The sequence below is a fragment of the Thunnus albacares genome, chromosome 7, assembly GCF_914725855.1.
Source record: "Thunnus albacares chromosome 7, fThuAlb1.1, whole genome shotgun sequence".
Classification (NCBI taxonomy): Eukaryota; Metazoa; Chordata; class Actinopteri; order Scombriformes; family Scombridae; genus Thunnus; species Thunnus albacares.
In genome coordinates, this window is record NC_058112.1 from 16,901,033 (window position 1) to 16,923,688 (window position 22,656).

A 22,656-nucleotide genomic window follows, 5' to 3' on the forward strand; every position below is an offset into this window, starting at 1 on the left:
TTATGTGTATTTATTCACTTTGTCTAATTTCAGTTGGTGTATGTATACTTGTGTTTCAGTGTGTGTGTGTCTGACTGACCGTCCTCAGGTAAGAACAAGGTTATTGGCTCGCTCTGGACCCCTCCGTCCCCCTGTACAGTGCTGGAGGTCATCCATATGGTGTAGTTAGTGCCCCCAATCAGCCCAGTCAGAGTGTGGGAGAGGGCTGAATCAGGAGAGCCAGGGACAGGTAAGTCTGAAACGGGAACCCTCTATGGAGGAAAAAGAGTGACAGGGGTTACTTTCACACATTAGAACAAATTAAAGGAAATACTACAATAAAGTGTCTTAACAAGGTGTTGGTCCATCATGAGCCACCAGAAAGTTTCTGCATTTGTTATGTTTCTCCACTCATTTATGCATTTTTTAAGAGCAATTTTCTTTTTTTGCTACTTAGAGGTAGGGAAATAAGTTGTAAACACAACACTGACATTGTATCACCTCATAAAGTTGATACGGCATGTAGGCAATTAGTTACTAGTTATCAGTATTACTTAGCTATTTATACATCCAGCAGGCATGGCATTAGCATTCATTTGGAGTCATGTCTGGGTCCATCTGATGAATGTAAGTCCAATATTCACTCTCCTTTTGGCTTCTGTGTAGTCTCCACCAGTTCTTCGGCAGTTCACCAGCTTGTTGCTAACTTTGTCTGACTAGTTATGCAGTGTAAAGTGACTTTATCAGAGCTTTTTAGCTGAAAACAGCTCTCTGCAGCAACTGGAAAACAAGGTCAATGAAAGCAAAGACACAGAAGCAAAACAGTAGAGTTGCTGACTGTAAAACCAAAACGTGGACCTGAAGGACACTAGAATGCTTCATAGAGCTGAGGAGAAATGTCACGTGCCTGTATATTCTATATGCGTCTCACCTGCTCAGTCACAGTGTTATTGTCGCTGTAGTAAATGGTGTAGCGTACAATGATTCCATTGGGCTCGGTTGGTGGGTGCCACAGCAAGGTGACAGAGGAGGCGGTCACATTTGCAAAAGTCACATTCTGTGGGGGGTCAAATGGCTCTGAAAGCCAGACACAAAAGACACATAGACAGATATTCAGGAAGAGAAAAAAACATTTGAAGTAAGCATGGTGAATAAACATTTTGGATGTGAGGATAATAAAGTTAGCTGCCAAAAAACTCTCTAGCACCTGCATCTGTGGTGGTAAAGCTGATGTATACCAGCACTCCTCCATCTCCCAGTCTAGTCCAACAGGAGACAGAGGCATTGTAACGACTTTCTGAGTCCACATTAATAACCACAGATGTCTCTGTTACATTCTGCCACAGCTCCGTTGTTTCATTCCTGACAAAGAGAGCAGCCATTAATGTCGCATTGTGTTCCGTTTTCTTTTTAAATCTATTTGATCCAAATGGGGACTGTTGAGTAAATTTAAAAACTCACCAAACTCTGACAATATAGTAGAGTATGTCTGAATTGGCTTCAAGTGGTGGTTGCCATGACAACTCAACTTCATAGTCTGACAGCTTCCTGGTGCGGAGGAACTGAGGAGGTGTATCTGGAGCTGAGATGCCGGAGAAAAACTTACAAGTACAGTAACACAAACAGGTGTAACACCCATCAAGGGAGAAAGCGAACCAATTAAGAGTGATTAAAAAAGAATTGCAACAAATCAGGAACTCAGAAGACCCACAGGAGCATACCAGCGAGAAACAAAATGAATAAATGGTTAGTTGTGATGATTCTGTTTGGACTTCTCAGTCCTGATGGGAGGCACGAGTAGCACGTGGAATGGAGTACCTGTAATGTAAAACCATTAGCATGAGCTGAAACAGAGACATGTAACCGAGGAGGAAAAGACAAGAGGAAAGTAAGATTTAATCAGATGCCCCTTCGAACTCAGTCATGATGCAATCGTACAGTCTCCTGGAAGTGAAAACAAACCCTCTTTTTTTCTTTCCTCTGTCCCCACCCTTCCCTCTCACCATCCTCCAGTGTGGTGATGTTGAGCGGCTCGCTGCTGTAGTTTCCCGGCCCGACACGTGTGTGTGCCTGCACCATGACTCGGTAGTGTGCATACTTCCTCAGGTGAGTGATGTGGAGGTAGTTGGTTGGGGAGGTGAGGTTAAGGTAGTGACTGGAATTCCAAAGCTCCAGGCTGTAGTGGGTAATTATCCCATTAGGCACCAGAGGAGGCTGCCAGGTCACATTCACCTCACTGGGACTGACTGACTCAAAGGAGAGGTTGTACGGAGGACTACCTGGGACTGGAGAGGGAATAAACACAAGAGGATGCAGCTTTATTGATGATGATATGAATTGTTATCATATTTGTGTATTTATTGTGGCTGTTGCATCCATTAACGCACCATCCTCTCCAGACAATAGGTATAAAGTGTCTGATGTTTGGTTTCCGTTGCCGTAACGCGTGTACGCCATCACAGACACGTTGTAATAGGAGAATGGCTTCAGGTTCACCAGGGTGACTCTGTTAGAGGAAGTGTTCTTAAAAGCAGAATACGATTCGTTTTCATATAGGACCATGTAATGTTGGATCACCCCGTTGGCCTTCTCTGGTGAAGACCAGACCACTGTGGCAGTGGTGGGGCTGGTGTCTATCACAGTGAGGTTTACAGGGGGGGAGTCCGGTTCTGAGGACGAGATAGACAGGAGAAGTCCCAGAAGGGTTCATATGCAGTATAAGTGGAAGTTCAAATGATCTTTCACCGAATAAAATGTTATTGAATGTCATCAACTGCAATACAATCAAATAATCTAACTGATCTGGCATCAAATTAAATATTGGTAATTCAGTAACTACATAGTAAATTTGATCAAATAAACACGCTGGGCACCAGCAAAAATTCAACAAGGTGAAACAGCTTTTAATCCACAACAGATTTACTACCACTGTTTTCAGTCATACATTATCTAACGTTGTGTTTGTTGTGTTTGTCAGTACACACCGTCTTCTAAGGTGAAAACAAAGATGTCATCTTCCTCAGACAGAGAGCTCTCTCCCACAGCTGTAGATGCAGCCACACGTAGCTTATAAGCAGTATACTTGTCCAAATCTACATTAGAACAGAAGAAAAAATATTTAGTAACACAACTGTATTATAGTAATTATAATGAGTATTACGACTGCATGGAACTGTGTAGAAAATGTGAATATGTCAGTCCATGAGTGTGCATACCCTACCTGTTATCAGTTTACTGGTAGTGTTAGTAACCCACTTCAGGGCCTGATCACTGTGCATTTTTAGGCCATAGACAGTGTAATGTGTGATCCGTCCATTGGGATTGAGCGGTGGGACCCAGCTCACAAGTATGGAGGTGGAGCTGATGTTTTGGTAGGAGACATCAAGCACAGAGCTGGGGACTAAACGACACATTCATCACAAGACATTATTATAGAAAATGAAATTCTAAACAAAGTTTGAAAGTACAAAGACTCAGTTCAGCTGCAGTTCAATTGCAATTAGAACACTTTAAGATACTTTTTTCTTCTTAGTTTCTCATAGCTAGTGATTTTTACAAGTGGACCACCCACCCTGCTCTCTGGTCTTCTCAGTGATATCTGTAGCAGGGCCCTCCCCCACAGTCGTGGAAGCAGCGACCCTGAACGTGTACTCAGTGAAGGGATTCAGATCCGACACCAGGTAAGACAACTCCTCAGACAAAACATCCATCACCTCCTCTCTCACTGTCACACCTGCAGTATGAATGCAAACACAGATGGATATAGATGTGGACACAGGATTCATAAGAATCTGAACAGATAATTGTCTTATAAGAGTCTGTGAATTGTGCAAAGTAAAGACTGCAGGAAGTTAAGCAAAGCAGTGTTTACAGATTACACTCTCCCACCTGTTGTACCAGAACCTGTTGCGCTGCGTGTTGAAAAGTGTCCTGTAACTGATGCATCACGTGTGGACAAGCGGACCTGGCTTGGGGTCAGTCCCAAGGGGGACGAGTCAGAGGTCATATCCCCAGCATGTGTTTGCTTAGTCAGCCAGGGTGGAAGCGTAGCAGGTGGCACAGAGGTCAGAGAAAACGCAGAGGTCCCAAAGACTGTAGGGTCAGAAGATTGAATATTTGCGCTATTAGCGTGTGAAGCAGAAGTGTAACTTTTTCCCGACTTCTCGGTGGCCGTGGGGTCAGCAGTAGGATTAAAGTCCATGCTGGGTTGAGCGCCAGTGTTAGTACTCTGGTCAGCACTTGTAAGTCCAGAGTGTGTGAGGGTGGAAGCAGTCATATCAGTGGGCTGTGCGCGGTCAGACACAGTGGCAGTGAAAGTCGGCGGAGATGTGATCAGACTGAGCTCAGCAGTTCTCTTACGTCGCCCTGGACTGTTATGTAGCTCAGGAGAAAGGGACCTTTTGTACACATCAGTTGTATTTGCACTCTGAGGGAAGAAAAAAAATATTCTGAGTGTAGTTTTTCATTTCTTATAGTTAATGCCATGGGTGGAGTGTAAACAACCATTTTGGCTCATCAGCCTACAAAACCACATCTACTTGAATATCTCCATGGTTGCAAGTAGACATCAGTCGACAATAGACATGATTTACAGGTTGCATATTAAGATTATTTTAAAATGTGTCATAATCCCAATGATTACTATACTCAGCTGTTGTTCATAGAAAGTGTCGAGAGTACCATTAAACTCTGTGGTTATTTGTGAGGCTGTGGTGGTGTTTTCAATTTGGATTACATTACATTGCAAAGGGGTGATGATACAACCTGAAAATCACTGCAGAGTTTAATCAATGCCTCTTTGAAATGGACATTTTAAGATTCACATAGGTTTTCTTGGAGGGCAATTGTAATGAATTGAACAGGTGTTCCTGAAAATCTCTGGACTTTAGAGAGCACTTTTCTTTAATATGTACAATAAGTAAGTGGAAGAATTTACAGTCCAATATAATCCAACGTTTTCAACAGAACAAGTTCAGTGACAGTTGAGGGCAATTTTTTAACAGTACTGAGCTGTGATGGGAAAAATATAAGGGGGCTTACTGGTTCTGATGTGAGGGTGATGTCTTGCAGTAGAGTTTCATCAACCAGCACCAGCAGTCTGTACTGGATGATCGGACCATTACGCTGGGCGGGGCTTTTCCAACTCACACGGATTGAAACCGAATCCTCAGCTATTGCCATCAGGTCCTGCACTGCACTGGGTGCTTCACACGCAAAGATAGAAACAGAGGAAGACACAGAGGTACATAAAATACATCTATACACATGTACAAATATTGTGCATTATGTTAAGGTTTTGTTGGTAGTATGATGTCGCTCAGTCACCTGGACTCCTGCATCCTTGTTATGTTTATATCAAGGACCACAATAAAAACTTATTGAACTTATTTGTGTGACATTTCTGTAGTTGTGTGTGATTTAATGTCCACAATGATGAAATGTCAAATAAACTAAACTAAGTTAAGTTTATTTGAGTTAAGTGTTAAGTTACAATTCTATGTTTATGGGGATTTATTCAAAAGCAAAAAGAGAAGCATTAGTACATTACTTCACAAGTGTTTTTACCTTCAGCAGGTGTAATAACATCTTCTTGTGCCGCTGGACCCACTTCTCCAGCAGCTCTGGCTCGGACAGCAACTGTGTACCTTGTGTAAGGAGTCAAACCAGTAAAAGCAAACCGCGTGTCTCCTGTACTGTTCTCATACAAATATCCTGGGCAAAAGAAGAAAAAAACAATTGTGTGCATTTCTGTCAGTTTGAGTGTGCTTATGTGTGCATGTGAGTGTGCTCGAGTCAATATTTAATGACCTGTAGGCCCATAAAGATAGAGCGTGTAAGTGAATTTTCCCGTGATAATGTTTGGAGAGTTCCAGGACACAGAGATTGATCTAGACGTCATATTCAATATGGAGAAGTTTTGTGGCGGGTCTTCTGGGGCTGCCATAAACAAACACAAAGAAATAATTTTTTTCACATGTGCAGTATATGTGCTTATAACCTTCTAATGCACAAATCAAAGAAAACCTAGGGCCTGGTTTGCTTCTTTTTCCACACCTGATTCTGGCATGCGGACCATGGTGGAAGCTATCTGTCCTTCTCCATCAGAGGTGAAGGCTGAAACCTCAAAGAGATAGGCAGTGTAAGGTCGCAACTGATCAACTCCTACTGATATGGGCACACTCCAGGAGGCTGCAGGGGGCACGGCGGAGAGGGTGATGGGTGGAGATGATGCCGTTATCTCCAAGGGACTGAGAGTCGCACGAGATAGAATATCAGCTGCGTCCTAGACATACAAAACATACACACAAGGACAAGATTGTTACCCTTGTGAATTGGTAGCATTTCATTAATGAGGCTATAATAGATTTTCTTTTAAAGAGAGAGTATAGAAAAAGTATACACCATTTCATAATAACAGTTCAGTTTGGAAGACAGAGTGTGACAGTATAAAGCAGTACATTGCAGTGAGGCAGCGCTCCAGTCATTATGTCCTCTGCATTGACCTCCAGTATGCGGACTGTCTGCCCTGTGCGAGCATGTTTAGCCTTGACTGCAAACTTTGTGATGAGGCCATTGATGCGGTGTGGCAGGAACCAGGTGACCATGACGAAGGTGTGATTCTGGGCAAATGCAGTGAGGTTGGTCACCAGGCCAGGGGCTGCATGGAGCACACACACACATGAATGTACAAACACATCTATATACAATACATTTATCTTAGATTTTGAGATCAGAATGCAAGGGTGTGCTTGTGCACGGATACCTACGGGACTCAGCAGTCTTTATGTATAAAGATTTGCTGAATGCTCCTATGCCAGCTGGGGATATGGCTGCTACCTACACACACAGAGAGAGAGACAGAGAGAGAGAGACAGAGAGAGTTGCTAGGTATTACTTATAATGATTAATTCATGTTCCTGTCAATAGGGCAGTCATCAGATCCTGATTATGTTCTAATCTCAGGCATGAGGAACTGGAACAACACACTGTTAGAGGTGATTTAGTGATCCCAGTGACACAGGAGCCACAATGATACAACACTATACACAGAGTATGTCAACATTATGTAAACAGATAACAACACAATCACTGGAACCTGTAAATTTATTGATATAGCACCTTTCTAGTTCAGATGTTGCAAAGTGCTTCACAATAACAGACAAAAGAAAGACACAAAATAGAGACACAATATAGAAGTAATTGCAAGAAAATAGAGATAAAAATAAATAAGTAAAACTACTCAAAGGTAAATGTAAAACAGTAGGTCTAAAGCTGCTTTTTAAAGGTGTCCACAGAGTCCACAGATATTAGAGTTCCAAAGTTTAGGAGCCACGATTTTAAAGGCACAGTCTGCTTTAGTTTTGAGCCTGGAACAATCAACAAATCCTAATCAGAGGACCATTTTAAAGACCGGCTGGTAATATAAGGACACTGTAGATCTTGAATGTAGGTAGCAGAGCTCTGAAACTTATCATGAGGATCTCGAATTGGATCCTGAATTTGATGGGGAACCAGTATAAAGAGATCAGTTTATGGTAATTGGTCTGGTTCCAGATCTCTGAAATCCTGCCTACATGTTTTTTTAATGATTAAAATAGAATAAATGAAAAATCAGTTAATAATAAAGTAAAAAAAAGAAATGGCAAGCAAGTGGGATTACCTGGTGGAAAAAAACATCTATGTTCAGCTGTTGCTTACTATACTTTGTTATACTGATGAAAAAATGCTGAATATTTAACAAATGACAACTTGTCAGGAAAAAAAAGAAAAACAGCTTTGTTTTAAGCTTTACCACCAAGCATTTCTTATTTTGTCTACATTGTTAAAAATAATTTCCCAATGCCAATAATTGCAGAAAAATGTCAGCTTACAGAGTGGTATGTAAGTATGTTTGAGAAGAGAATGTATAGAGAGCAGACAAAACACCTGTGCAGTGCAGTCTTATGCAAAAAAGTAGGTACAATTTATCATAATGAAATGCTATATAACAACCTCTGAGCAGCATAAAAATGCCACTCTGTGCATTTCATGCTTCACATACAGTGATAATGGTTCTCTGGGGGCTACTATAATGGATTAGATTGTACCAGTGTTCGTGATATTTTTTCTATCCCCTGAAAATCACCACAAATGTAGTTTAGAGGTCTTTGACTACAACAATTACACTACAAAAATAGGTTTTCATATGTTAATGTGTCTCATAGTCAGCTGTTGAGACTTAAAACAAGAAAAGCATCTGCTAGTAAGCTTTACAGTGCAGTTTCTCTTGTTTCAGGAATTTTCTAGAAATTAGATTTAGTACCTTGAATCAAGACAGGGCAGAGTAGGTTTCTGCATTAGCATCAAAAGTACATTATTCTGACTGATTTTAGAGCTTTCTTAAAACATGATGGAGAAACAGGAGAAATAAACTCCCTCTGTTGTCATTTCTTTCTGTTGGCTGAAAGAAATGAATAAATAATAGATGGATGTTTATGTTTCAGTGTGCAAAGCAGTATGTGTCATTTTACTGCTAAGGTAACAGTAACATGCACAGAACCTTTTTAGCCTGCCCAGATATACAGATCAAAGACGGAGCTCTGTACACAGGTTAGTGAGCTAACAAACTCACAGGTGAGATGTAGTAATATGATACACACACACACACACACACACACACAAATACAGTATGTGCAGGTATAATCTCTGAGTGTGTCAGTCTCTCAGAGTCCATTTGTATGAAGGTCATCGTGGGTTAATGAATTCTGAAAACTAATAAGCACGATCACATTCAAGCTCAGTGAGAACAGACAGTGGAAAGAGCCGTGGCTCATCCATAGATCTGTTTACCTGATTAATAATGCAATCAGGATCAATTACCAGTATTCAGCCAGATCAAGAGAATAGCCCTGTCCTGTTGGATCTGTGTTAGCTAGGCACATCCACATGATAATTCAAGAAGACACTTTCTAAGAAAATGTACTAGTCATGTTATAAGTAATATGAATGGAGAGTGGGCTCTTCTATGTGTACGATACCTGAATGTGGTACGTAGAGCCTGATGTGAAGTCAGTGAGCAGAGTCTCTGGTATGTCCAGGTACTTGGTCACCTGTGTGAAGGAAGGGTCGGGGTAGGGACACACCTCCTTGTACCTACAGGAAGAAATCAATTCTTGAGATCATCGTCTCCTTAACACATCATACATTTATAAACAGTATGGAGCTGGATGAAGAGGTTTAAGCAACAGTAAAGGCACATTATGATTTAAATCCTATTAGATTCAGATGCAAAATTGCACATAAAATGGAACCATGTAAATGCATGGAAATACATGTCTCAGTGTGATCAATACAACTACAAACATATAGGCTTAAATGTGCATAGAAACCAAGCACACAGAGTTTACAAACTGTTACACAAAATGTCTATTTTACAACACATTGTGACATTCATTTATGATATTTAGTATTTATAATTGATGTGTATCTACTGGTAATTCTTTCCTTTATTTATTGATGTTCTTTCTTAAATTTGACAATTAAACATATTTGTTGGTAATATATTTGACATTTTCATTATCTCATGATGTCTTAGCATCTGATTGGCTGTTGCAACAGCAATTTTTTTGTCAGAGACAATGACAATAGAGCTCTCTTGAACTTGAGACACACAATCTGCATTGACCCAAATAGATTGAAATAAATGCTCAATCACAGTCTTCCAAGAAAACAAATGAAGAACTACCTGATGACATATCCGTCAATATTTTTGGCATCAGATGGCATGATCCAGGAGAGCAAAATACCATTAGAGCCCACGGCCTCTCCTTCTAGTCCTGAAGGTGGACCAGGAACTGGAGGGGAGGAAGTGTATGTGTAAGGTGGAGATTCCCAGAGTCTTTCATTTCAATACTTTCAGTTTATCTACAGTGTACAATACCATCAATAACCAGAAATTCATTACACATCATTTGATTAATAACAAATTCTGTATATCAGAAGCCAACAGACTGCATTAGCAACACCATTTGAAGAACAGTGTTGTTGTGGACTGATCCTTGGAGCGTTTGTGTTAGTGTGTGTGTGAGTGAGTGTGTCTTAGGCCGAACTCTGATGAATAAGGCCTCACACAGCAGTGGCATTTCACTGACATTCACTGCAGACCCATTCATCCTGCGGTTCAAAAGCCCAGGCTTAAGTTACCTAAGAGGAATTAAACAGGGAAGGGAGTATTACCCCTGTCCGACACACACACACACATACACACACTAATTCCTTTTCCTCAGTGTGTGTACTGTATGTGCTATACAGGGACTAAGTTAAACAGCAGAGGGCATAAGAGACTTTATCACCCCAAAACATGACCCAAACAAACAAGAACAAAACAAAACAGTGTGTGCATGTGCACATCTCACCACTGTCGTTAGTATTGATCATGCGGCTGACTCCAGGGCTGAAATTGGAGGAGGACACTGCTGTGACTGTGACAGTGTATTGTGTCCCTGGACTGACACTGACCACATTGGCCTGTGAAAACAGAAAAACACAAACACCTGGTCACAACACACACACATACAAACACAGGACCAACAAGCTCATCAGTAATATACTGTAGATCAGTGGTTCAGTGAGGGGGGGGGGGGGGGGGGGGTCACTGATATAGAACATATTATCAAATGTCATATTAGCAAGCATCTAATTGTACCCACAGTATTCCTTAAAAATCTCCTTAAAAATCTTTTTATAAATTGCCTTAAATAAAAAATCTAAAGCTAAACTACTATGTAAAAATCTGCAACAACCCTAAAGGCACGCAGACTTCTGGTATTTTAGTTTATGCAATGCCTGATACACCACAACTCTGTTTGAAGAGAAGCCTTACACACTCAACCATCTCTATTAATATATAGATGGGTGGTTGTCAAGGTGACAACTTGTTCCTGCTTGTTTGCATCTTTACATGTTGTGCTACATATGTTTACGCTATATAACAAGCTCCTTGTCATCCCAGCCAGTCCCTCTATACAACAACAGATCAGTATCCAGCTCCAATCAACCCAACTCATGCCCACAAAGCCTGCCTGAAACTTGGATGTCTTGATTGATGACTAACCAATGTTTTAAGGTTCACATGGCCTCAATTGCACAGTCGTGTTAATTGGCTCTGTACAACATCAGGAAGAACACACCCTACCTGTCTGAGCATGCAGCATAACTCCTGGTATGGGCTCTTGTAATATCATGCATTGACTACTGCAACTCTTTACTACTCCTGACACAGGCCTGCATGTACTTTCAAACCTCTGCAGATGATCCAGAACACGACGGCACGGCTGGTCTTCAACCAGCCTGAAACAGCACCTCACCCCACTGTTCATATTCTTCCACTGGGTCCCAGTTGCTGCCGGCATCAAATTCAAAACCCTGACACTCTGCCAATGAAAGGCGCCTGGTACCACCACCACAACAGGGCCCTAAGTCGCTAGCCAGACTCTTCTCTTCTGTGGTTTTCCAGTGGTGGAACAAGTTACCAAACTCCATCCGATTCACAGAGTCCCTCTCAATCTTTAAGAAAGTGCTAAAGACCCAGCTCTTTTGTGAACACCTCTGCACTTGATGGGCTGAAAAAAAAAATCTCTCTTTTTCTATGCACTCTATGCATTGCCTATGTGCACTGCCTGTTGGTACCTGCATCCTATCATACTCAAACTTAGCTTTATGACTCTTACTGGCATTGTTCTCTCCTGACTAGATCCTTGCTTGTGTTGTATCCACTCTCAGATGTATGTCGCTTTGGATAAAAGATTAAATGGATTAAATGAAACTGTAAGTGTAATTATCTGTGAGACAGATGAAAAGGGTGCTTAAGTGTGTGTTTGCACCTGGTGCATCAGCATGCTGGGTAACAATGTGTAACACTCATACCTTATGTGACCTCCCCAAAATATGACCAGCACTTTCTGCATCTGTGTGTGCACATCCTCTACACATACCGTATATACTTTTCAATTCATTTGGCTCCAAGTGTACTTATTTATGTATCTGAGAAACAGAAATGTTCTGTGTATACATGAAGTGTGTTAACACCTACATGCACAGCAATACCTGATAGTGAGTGCTCAATTCTTACCTGTGAGTGTACCTGTCCCATGCAGAGTGTGAGCAGCGAGATGAGTGAGAAGAAGGCCATGCTGGGTAGCAGAGTTAGCTTTAGTTTAGTCACAGCACGTTAGAGGCCTCGTCAGTAGAGCTGCATCCACAGTTAGTGTACAAACGTTAGTAGTGGTCAACAGGTAATCCACTGAGCTGCACAGGAATGACTAGAAGCTGGTTAGTGGCATGAGTAAAGGTCACAAGGTTAGTCAACCAGGAATTGGATAATAACAGATCTTGGTCTTGAGGTAGTCCAAACTTTTCGTGGTTAGCTGGGGAGGGCAGTGGGTCTTTTGATTAGCACGAGGCTAATTCTCTCCCTCTGGTCTCTCTCGCTCTCTAGGGAGAGCTGCTTAAACAAATGAATGATTCAGAGTTGAGCTCATGAGGCCAACTTAATAAATAATGAGATCTATTACTCAACTCTGTGCTCTCTCGCTCTCTTTCTCTCCCTCTCTCTCTCTCTCTCTCTCTCTCGCTCTCTCTGTGTGTGTGTGTGTGTGTGTGTGTGTGTGGTGTGTAAGGTTACATTTTGGGGGGTATCTGACACCTGGCAGCCGGGAAGAGCTGGTATGGGGTGGGACTTGGTTGAATGGGAGGAGAGTGCGTGCGTGTAAGTTGTACATTTAGAATAATAACACAGCTATTAGTCCAGAGCTTTACAATGCCATCCTCCTCTCACCTTGATAAAATTACATAGATGTATTGAGGTGAATTGTACTGTCTTGTTGTCCAAGTGTAAATAAAAAAAAAACCTTGTTACAGTAGCCAAGCAGCGTATGTTTGATTGAGAATGGTTTGTAAAGGTGTATCTACCTGAATGTATCCATCACGTGCAGGGTGCACTGTGACTTTTCCCTGGTTAGGTAGCAGATTCACTTGGTAATGATCCACACACCCAACTGCCTGCTCCCAACGTAGTGAGAACGCACGTGCAGACACATTGACGACACGGACTCCTCGTACACGGGATGGCACTCATGGAGGACAGGAGAGGGAGAAATAAAGTCAGAGAGGTGGGGAAAGTTCCTGTAAGTTAATGAAGAGGCGATCAGGCCAGCTGAAAATAATGGGGTGATGACCAGTGCAGCCCTTGTGATATCGTCTACCTGTGGTTACAGTCAAAAAGGCCGCGCTCCCCGCTGTCAGTCCTCTCACCCTTTCAGCGCTCACATTGTAGCTGCAGCCGTCCACCAGCCCTGTAACCACGACAGCCTGCTCTTCCTTGGGTATGGTAAGTGTGTTTGTGACCGAGGTGTTGGCTACCGTGACTCTGTGGAAGTCAAACTCACCAAATGCACTGTCCCAGCTCACAGAGATAGAGGAAATGTTGACATCACCCAAATGAAGGGCACATAAACCTGCTGGGCCTGGACAAGATTTTACAATTTTACCACGGCAGTTTTCATAATTTAGGCAACAATTTAATTATTTCGTCATGAGGGCATTATGTTCTGATGAAGGAGGCACTAACAGCTTTTTATATCTTGAAAAGCGTAGTTCTGTGTGTGTGTGTGTGTGTGTGTGTTCCTGTATATATAGTGTGTCTCTTACGTGTGCTGAAGTCTCTGCGGACTCCTTGACTGGTGTCTGAGCCCAGCACACTATGAATACTGATGCCGTAGTCTGACCCTGGGATCAAATCCCTGATCTCATAACTTGTGCCCTGGACAAGCACCTCTATCCATGATTTTCTGTCCACGGTCAGCAGGCCAAAAACAAGCTGGGAAAAACAATAAGAAATCTTCAGAGTCCTTTTCAGGGATTTAAAAAAATTTTCAGATACTGTGAGTGAAAACAAGAGACCTTTCTGTTTTAGGTACTGTGCAGTACATCTACCAATATCTCTCATTTATTTCAGTGAATATGGGTTTGCATGATATGTGCATGTAATGTGCTTGGTCATTCTTCCTGGCCTTGCCCCTCCGGAGATTCATACATATTTAAAGGGTTGGAAACTCAATCTGTGGTGTGCCGACGGCAGTTGCTAGGTTACCAACAGGTGAGTGCAGAACCTGACACATGTGGCCTCCTTTGTCCTTGAAAAAAATAATTTTGAGTAATGTGTGTGTCAGACAAATTACATCATTATGCACATCTGTCTGGAAGTTACTACGGTGTAACAACCTATATGCCCGTCTCTGCTTCTGTGATTGTTGGGTGTCACTGGATGGATGTCCTACCTTGTACCCCTCCACCTGTCCTGGTGGTGCTCTCCAGGTAACAAACACAGACGTCACTACCTGCTCCGCAAGAACCACTTCCTGTGGCACCTCTGGGACTGGAGACAGGATCACATGACACCATGTACTGACACATAATCAAGACTTACTCTGGGTAATAAGGCATGAAGTGAACTTTTAACTTTTATAGGTTCACTTTAAACCAGCAGGGAGAGATATTGGAGGGGATAGAGCACTGTGATCCAAACTAAATTATGTATGTTTACTTTAAAGTAAGTATTTTCTGCGCTAAAGTTTTTTTGCATGTAAAATTCAAGTAAAATCAGCATATAATAATATATATACATATAATAATATAATAGTAAAAGCATTGTGAAACAGCAATCTAAGCAAATATCGAAGCCAAAGACACACATGTATAATTTCCTTTTTGGCTGGCTCCTCTATGTTTCAAAACTTGTTTCTATTTTGAAAATGAAAAAATTTCATACTACCATCCTAGGCTGACACAATATTGTAATAGAATGTTATCAGTGAAGTGACTGAGACTGAAACCAAATACAGACAAAAATGATTTCCTTTTTGTCTCTCATAGTTTCCCCAGGTATTTGTTGTGTGTATTTCTTACTGAAATATTCTTATTTTCTTAATATAACAGAATACTCACTGAAATTGTGCTGCATAATTCTGTTCTCCTCTGACTAATTATTTCCTGCATTAATTTTGAGATCCTACTCGCTGTCTTTCTTTTACTCACTAGTATGGAGGATAATAGTAGCAGGTTTACTCTTCCTTTCTCCACTGGTGCTGATCACTTCTATTGTATATTCGCTTCCAGGAGTGAGGCCTTCAAAAGTGTAAAATCTGTGAACACACACAGGAGGTTGTTATTAAAGAATGTTTTGATTGATTTGATTACTGATTGTAATTCCAGTCTCATACAATTGTAATAATTTGTGTACTTGAACACAAGAATGAGACTGACCTGGACTCCTGATGAAAAATGATCAGCTCTTGATTGGATGTTCTGTTTTTAATTGACAGGATGAATCCACCAAGCACACCGCTGACTGTATTCCAACTAATGCATATGGATGATTTGGTTTTATTGACAAAAGACACCTCCACTGGGCTGGGAGCTGGTGCATAAAAAAAACAAAACATAGTAATCAGAATAGAAAGATGGAGCAGTGTTCGCCTGTGTGTGTGTGTGTGGGTCTGTTTACCTGCAGTGATGTTGATGGTGACAGGAGAACTGTCGGTGAAGGACTCCTTCTCTGTTCGTAATGCAAAGTGGTAGAGTCTGCCTGGAGTTAGACCAGAAAACACTGCACTCTCACTTAACACCTTCTGAACCTGTAGGACACAAATTAAATGAGTAAGGAAGCTCACTAATAGCCTTATTATAATTCCTACAGTAACAGCATTAGTTCCAGCAGAAAGAGGTTATACACATGCATACATTAATGTTTTATACATAAAAACATGGTCACTACGGATCTTCCCTGAAGCAACCACTGATTAGTGCCTTGCTCAAGGCTACTTGTTAGTAATTCCAGTGGGGAGAAGATTTTGACAGGCACTTAATCAAATATGAGCCTCAGTAAACCTGCTTCTTAAACCTAAAAGCACATTTGAATACATTATTTTGTTTGTTTGTTTGTTTACCATGAGTGCATGGTCACAGTTGAAGCAGATGACCTCGTAGCTATGAGCTCGTCCTTGTGCTGGATCCCAAAGTAGCTCTATGGATGAATCGGTCACCACACCCTCCCTCACTCTGCTGGGAGGGGCCAGACCTAAAATCACGAACCATAGCACACAAACTGTGCTGTAATTATCCTGCTAGCATATTCAAAATACTAATTAGCCTCAGCTGGGGATATTTTAAACACTTGGGGGTCGTGTGAAAGAAAAAAGAAATCATAAGACATTACAGTGCTAATAATTTTACAGTACAGTGTGAAGTGGTGGTGTCAACATTGGGGCAGATTAATTTGTACTAACTAATTGTTATCTGAACAGGGAGAGGAGATAGAAAAAAACTTTTAATTGATGCCAGGATGAGGATAGTTATTGTAGTGCAATCATGTGAACAAAAACACATTTGGCCTTCTCGAAAATGCAGAAGTCTTAAACTTGCAAATCATTCTCAATTGAAAGAAGTCACACTTCTCTACTCTTGTTACTTTTAAAGCATCAGAAAACACTCCAGATTTTTTTGTCTGAGTGCTTTCATGTTTATCAGTTAGATTTAGGGCTACTGGCGAGGGCAGATAATGTTTCATCTTATTTGTTTTAGTTTTCCTGTCCAGCCATTTATCGCTCACTGAGGCACTCAATGAAAGCAGCTACTGTAGAGGTTTCAATTGACTGGGCTTTAGGTGAAATATAAGTGGTACAACAATAGAGAAAAATGCTGTGTATGTGTATGTTGTGGCCTTTTGGGAGGCTGGTAATGGATCTTCTTAGTTGTGAGTTAATTAAAGTAAATATGAGACCTAGTGTTTATGCTGTTGCACTTACCTGCAAGTAAGAAGTTTTTACATTTGTCTGCTGCCAATGGTGATCTGACCAGCATGTCCAGTACATATATGTGTGCGCGTGTGCATGCAGAAAGCTCCCATTAGCAGAAGTAACTCACTTGTTTTAACAGGGTGGGTGTAGTAAGGTGGTCCCGTCTGCTGTCGGCTGGTGCTGTACACACTGAGCTGGTATTTTGATCCTGGACGGAGGTTGCTGAGGGTTATGATATGATAGCTAGCGCTAGAGAGGGAGTGCCAGTTACATGTATATCCGCACAATCCCCCACACACACGGTCACATAGGCCCGGACAAAAACACACTTTGACCCCGTCAATTAGACCCTGCTGTGGATGCTGGATGTACAGCTGTGCAGAGTTTGTGCCCACTAAGAAAGGGACTGCTATCTGAACAGGCATTGGATCTAAACATACAGACAAAAACAGACAGTTTTGCAATGGATGAGTACCTATTATACAGTGGGATGGGTACTTTCAATACATTGTTAAAGGTAAAGGTAATGTAATCTTGTTTCTTTTACCTGTGGTGTGCATGATGCTGGTCCTCTGACTCCTGTCATTTCCCCTCAGAGCAACAACTCCTATGTCATAAGTCTGACCTGGAGTAAATTTGCCCAAATCAACACATACAGACTCATTTACCCAGAGTGCACCAGGACTGGATTGGTTTATCCACAGTGAAGACGCTCTGGGGTTATTGACAGGGTGGGATGTGACATAATAATCTGGAGAGTCATCAAGAGGACTGGTCCAGCAGACAGTCAGGTTTCCCCTTTTGCTCAACACCAGCAGACTGCTGGGAGGCTTCACAGCTGAGAGGTACAATAGAAGATTTTTTTTAGTTTTGGTTTAGTCAACGCAACTCATGCATAATTGTGTTATGTACAATTATGATTATTTATATTTCAGTTTTGACGATCATTGAAACCATATTGTAAATTTTTATAACTAATCTACTTTGGTTGGCAGAATTGCTGATCATATGTCCATTAATGCTGACTGTATTTACAGTAGATACAATGCAAAAATGCTCATTACAGCCATTTGATCACATCAGAACAATTCATTAAGACAAGTCTACTAAACCCATTCACTGGACTTTTGGTGTGACATTTAAGATGTTTAGCTTCTTATCTGAATTCCTTTTTTGTGCAGGAAATATTCAACATTTCTTTTGAAGGGTTGCCAGCTCACTTTTGGCATTAGGTTGTGGGGCCTCCCAGAACTAAATACGGTATTCATTTACAGTGATGGTTTAACTTCACAACGAAAGTCAATGCCAATTGTGACTTGGTATCGTACTGGATGAATAAGGTGATCTAAACTGTCAATCATAGAGAATTAGTGAAGCCTGATTATCATGTAATAGTAAAGTTTTCATTTGTATGTTTTGCTCTAATTTTCAAACGTTTTAGTTTTTCCAAATATTTGAATGAATCATATAGATTGTTTAAACTTTCTCTAAAATACTTGTCAAGATTTCTCAACACTCACATACCATACAGTATTTGCAACCAAGTATAGAACACATTTTGGTATCTAAAGCTTGATAAAAAAAATAAATAAATAAAATTTACCTGTCTGTACAGTCAGAGGCACCTGTCCACAGCTCTCAATCCCATGCTGGGTGACTGTGTAAACTTCAATCCTGTATTTCCTGTAAGACTCCAGCCCTCCAATCACAGCGGTATATGACTGCAACCCACCAGCCAGAGATGATCTGGAGATATTGGTCATTCCAACTATCCTCTCTTGACTTGAAGACATGTCCACATAATGTACAACAAATGTCCACCCAGCCACATATGGTGCGTCTGGCAGCATCCAGTGAACACTAATCTGACAGACTGTTATGGGGCCGGTAGTGATATTTTGTGGAGAAAGAGGTCCTGTGATAAAGAGAACAAATGTGAAATTAAATCTGTTAGCAGAGGATATTGCTTATTTTTGCTCCATTTGTGTACCCTACAAGCACGGCTGGTTGTCAGCAGACTCACTCGTGTATGCAGTTTGTGTTTGTCCCAAGCTCCAGGTGGCACCGGCAGGGTGACAAGCTTGAAGTGTGAAAGAGTAGACGCTTCCTGGAGATAAACCTGCCACAGTTACCCCTCTAGAGGAGAGGGAGATGGGGACTTTCACAACCTTTTTAATAGTTCTCTGGGTCCCTTTTTTATCCTCTGCCCACTTCTTGCTTCTATCCTTTTCATCTTGACCTAACTCTCCCCTTGTGTCTTCTTGATACTGGAGGAATATCTCAAAAGATGAAGGATTAAGTGAGTTCAGGGGTGAGAGGTCACCCCAGCGAAGCTCTACCTGTTGCTCTGTCACTTGAACCAGGTCAAAGGAGAAAAAGGCAGGGACTGGAGGGGCTGTGGCAGAGGGAGAAGCAGAGTAACATAACTTGAGTTAGAAATGTGAAGATGTGCTCACAAATGCAATTGTTTACGTGCTTTGGACAGAGAGATCAAGAAAATCATCGGTCAAGGGCTGATGCAATTCCAATTAGAAAACAGATATTTTATGAAACTGCTCTGCTAGTTTCAACATGAGATATTTTCACAATAACTTAATAATGTAAATGCTCTTAGTAATGAAGGTATATTGCACAAGTTATTTACTCTCATATTGGCAGATGAAGGGTAAGGGGATGTTACAGAAGAAGGGAGTGAGAAAGTATCCTGGTCCAGTGGCATTCCACTGAAGGGCAAAACAGTCCGTCTGACTGGCTGGCAGCAATGACATCATAGTGGTTGTCAGGTTATAGGCTGAGCCATCCGACCACAAAGGTTGGCCTTCCTCCTGTGGGGTTAACAGAGGAGAGGCTTTACACATGGGAAGACGCCATCAACTTCAGATTTGATAATATCAAAAACAAACCTCCTCTTTAAGGAGTAACTACTTCCATGGGGATTTTCCTGTTTATACAGTAAACTAGTTTTCCAGTAAAGCCTCCTCCACTGACGTGCTGCTCATTTGAACATCAGTAATGGCTTGTATAATTTTACTTTGGCACTAAAATCAAGTCTAAATACCTTTGTGACTGATGATTCACCACAAAAGTAAAACTATTTTGGCCATTTTCCTCAAACCATCATGATTCTCTGTTAGCAAAACTTTGTTATTCTTATGTAGAAAAGTTCACTGGATGTACTGCAGGATATTTTCAAATGACTTGTCCTGCACTTAATTTTCTGCATAATTTTGATAGTCATGCAGGACAGAACAACTACTTAACTCCTAAGGATGCAGGATAAAAAGCATGCACTGTCTTGTAAATATTTAATCAGAAGGTTTTCTTGACAAATCCCTCTTTAAATTACTAAATATTAAGTTATTCATGAGGTTGAAATAGAAATGTGAGAAAATGCTATTAAATAATATATAAATATGTATATTCTCAAAGACGCTTTAGCTAATCTGACAATGTAAATGGAAAAATAATCAAAGTAAAAGTCATAATACAACATTATTATTTATTACGGCTTTAATGATGAATAGAAAAAAAGCATATTCTCCTGTGTACTTGATGTGTCTATAATACGGCTACCTGCTGGTCATTGAGTCCAGTCCACAGCAGCAGCAAGGTGTTGTGTCTCAGCAGATGAGAAGATACAAAAAGCAGATCCTCCAGGGTCTTTAGGTCAGCCAGGTGACTTCCAGCTGCCTGTTCTCTGCAGCTGTGCTGGGCATCACTCCAGGCCAAACCTGCTCTTCTCACAGTGTAGCAGTTTCTCCCATTGGCCAACCAGCCAGTGTGGCATTGAGCTGGAGACAGAAATCATCATCAATTCACACTCACAGATCCCAGGTCGTGGTCACGATGGCCACATTTATGGGGAATACATCAAGTTGAAATAAACAGGAATTATCCTTTAAGATTGATGATCAAGTCATGGTCATGTGTTTGTGGTACAGCATATTATGATGTACAGTACCTGTTTCTATGCCAAAGCCGAGTCTCTGCTTCAGGGTCATATTGAGGTGTTTTACAAATGTAGTGATCACAGCTTGGGCCTTGAAACGTGTGCCAGGCTGGAGACCTTTCACTGCATACTGGGACTTTGCCTCTGATGAATTAATGTTGAAGTTGTGTGTGACAGATTGTGTGTGAGTGTTGTATAGACTCAAGGTGGACAGGCTTTGATGCCTCTGGAGTTTCCATGTCAGGAGGGCAGTAGTGGTTGTGCTGTATATATGAAGAGAGGACAAGAAGACTGGAATTGGACATAAATACAGAAGGGGAAGGGTAGAGATAAAAAAAGAGATATGTTAACATCATAAAACATTATACCACACTTTAAAAGTTAGTTTGAAGCACTCTAATCTGGGGTGGCTGAGGCTCAGGAGGTAGAGTGGGTCGTCCACTAATCGGAAGATTGGCAGTTCGATCCTTGGCTCCTCCAGTCTGCATGTCGAAGTGTCCTTGGGCAAGATACTGAACTCCAAATTGCTCCTGAGGGCTGTGCCATAGGTGTGTGTGTGTGTGAATGATTAGAAACTCCTCCTGATAAGCACTCACTTTGCATTGCAGCCTCTACCATCAGCGTATGAATATGTGTGTGTGAATGTGGTGTGTAGTGTAAAGTGCTTGGAGTGGTCGGAAGACTAGAGAGATGCTATATAAATGCAGTCCATTGAATAAAGTATGCCATTTTTCTGCACAAGGACTCACTGAAGTGAAAGGTCTTTGCCTCAAGCGTGGTATCATTCCTGCTGGCTCTAAATGTGATGTTATACCCTCTTGGATCCTCAACCAACCATAGTGACATCTTGCAGTCAGGAGCACATGTTGAGTGATCAATGGGCTCCACGTACACCTGCAGAGATGTTGTAACAAAGTGTGAGAAGAATATATTCAGTTCTCATACTTAATAAATTCAACTCCTATATCCAAACTAATGTAGCTGAACCTGATTATAACTAAAATTTTACCCCCATTTAAGTGTTCTTACCAGATGGTTACTTGCAGTCCTGCAGGTGATTGTGTAGCTGTCTGGATGTTGAGCATAAGGGAAGGGGTGAAATACAAGTTCAACCTCAACAGGGTTTGAATGCTGTTCACAGGTCAGCAATACCACCTGAGGAGGAAAGATTGTATGGAAAGTGTGCCTTAAATACACTGGCAATACATCTGGAAAAATAGATAAGGAAAATGACCATGCTTTTTTTTTTTTATACCGGTGTTGACTAGAAATAGCTTTACAAAGGAATAAAATGGTCTAGGCCTTTACCTTACCTGACATAAACTAGCAAGTAACCACAGACGCTCTGTTCCACCCATTGGAAGTGTCAATCCATCTCACCAAACACACTCTGCTGCAATCACTGATCAACCTTGATATATAAAATCACTTCGGTAACGGCGACAGACAACGGATCCTGGATGTGTTTTGAGCCATTGGCATGCTAGTACGAAGACCAAAAACAGCTGTGCGTAAACATCGGTTGTGGAAAGTCCCAAACCACAGTATTTGAGTCGCTGACGCAAAGCTCAGGGTCAAAAAGTTAACGGTCTGTAGCCTACAAATTATCTATTATAAAATTATAAGGTATTTTAGACGACTTTGAAAGTTTGTCACACACGCGTAGTTATCTTTAACCCAGAGGAAGTCTCTGATTGTTTTTGCTAGTTTTACGCACAGCCCGGACTTTGAATTTAGCGCGCACTCAAAGTCAGCTTTCAATGGCTCTTTCGTCGAGAAGCAAACTCTTATGTGAAGGAGCAGAAGGAGTTTCTGTGTGTATGGGAGGAGTGTGTGTGTGTGAGAGAGAGAGAGAGAGAGAGAGGGGAGAGAGAGAGAGAGGGGAGGGAGAGAGAG

At 41.4% G+C, this 22,656-nt stretch overlaps 1 protein-coding gene across 1 annotated transcript in view; it reads right to left on the bottom strand.

The window, feature by feature from the left end:
- Positions 1 to 22,602, bottom strand: part of ptprq (protein tyrosine phosphatase receptor type Q) — a 37,865-nt gene extending 15,263 nt beyond the window's left edge. The window contains exons 1-37 of the mRNA XM_044357158.1: positions 22,074 to 22,602; positions 21,790 to 21,915; positions 21,510 to 21,654; positions 20,773 to 21,051; positions 20,385 to 20,602; positions 19,456 to 19,636; positions 18,835 to 19,206; positions 18,415 to 18,726; positions 17,359 to 17,649; positions 16,939 to 17,241; positions 15,963 to 16,093; positions 15,521 to 15,650; positions 15,280 to 15,433; positions 15,052 to 15,158; positions 14,295 to 14,392; positions 13,666 to 13,834; positions 13,221 to 13,481; positions 12,928 to 13,088; positions 10,374 to 10,485; positions 9,704 to 9,812; positions 8,997 to 9,111; positions 6,747 to 6,816; positions 6,438 to 6,637; positions 6,034 to 6,262; positions 5,788 to 5,916; positions 5,545 to 5,691; positions 5,020 to 5,183; positions 3,868 to 4,405; positions 3,551 to 3,712; positions 3,200 to 3,379; positions 2,964 to 3,071; positions 2,367 to 2,648; positions 1,983 to 2,264; positions 1,441 to 1,561; positions 1,187 to 1,341; positions 911 to 1,056; positions 80 to 251 (exon numbers count right to left, since the gene is read on the bottom strand). Coding sequence (XP_044213093.1) covers positions 80 to 251; positions 911 to 1,056; positions 1,187 to 1,341; positions 1,441 to 1,561; positions 1,983 to 2,264; positions 2,367 to 2,648; positions 2,964 to 3,071; positions 3,200 to 3,379; positions 3,551 to 3,712; positions 3,868 to 4,405; positions 5,020 to 5,183; positions 5,545 to 5,691; positions 5,788 to 5,916; positions 6,034 to 6,262; positions 6,438 to 6,637; positions 6,747 to 6,816; positions 8,997 to 9,111; positions 9,704 to 9,812; positions 10,374 to 10,485; positions 12,928 to 13,088; positions 13,221 to 13,481; positions 13,666 to 13,834; positions 14,295 to 14,392; positions 15,052 to 15,158; positions 15,280 to 15,433; positions 15,521 to 15,650; positions 15,963 to 16,093; positions 16,939 to 17,241; positions 17,359 to 17,649; positions 18,415 to 18,726; positions 18,835 to 19,206; positions 19,456 to 19,636; positions 20,385 to 20,602; positions 20,773 to 21,051; positions 21,510 to 21,654; positions 21,790 to 21,915; positions 22,074 to 22,118 — 6,904 coding nt within the window. The 5' untranslated portion in view covers positions 22,119 to 22,602. The remainder of the gene's footprint in view (positions 1 to 79; positions 252 to 910; positions 1,057 to 1,186; positions 1,342 to 1,440; positions 1,562 to 1,982; positions 2,265 to 2,366; positions 2,649 to 2,963; positions 3,072 to 3,199; positions 3,380 to 3,550; positions 3,713 to 3,867; positions 4,406 to 5,019; positions 5,184 to 5,544; positions 5,692 to 5,787; positions 5,917 to 6,033; positions 6,263 to 6,437; positions 6,638 to 6,746; positions 6,817 to 8,996; positions 9,112 to 9,703; positions 9,813 to 10,373; positions 10,486 to 12,927; positions 13,089 to 13,220; positions 13,482 to 13,665; positions 13,835 to 14,294; positions 14,393 to 15,051; positions 15,159 to 15,279; positions 15,434 to 15,520; positions 15,651 to 15,962; positions 16,094 to 16,938; positions 17,242 to 17,358; positions 17,650 to 18,414; positions 18,727 to 18,834; positions 19,207 to 19,455; positions 19,637 to 20,384; positions 20,603 to 20,772; positions 21,052 to 21,509; positions 21,655 to 21,789; positions 21,916 to 22,073) is intronic.
- Positions 22,603 to 22,656: the final 54 nt, after the last annotated feature.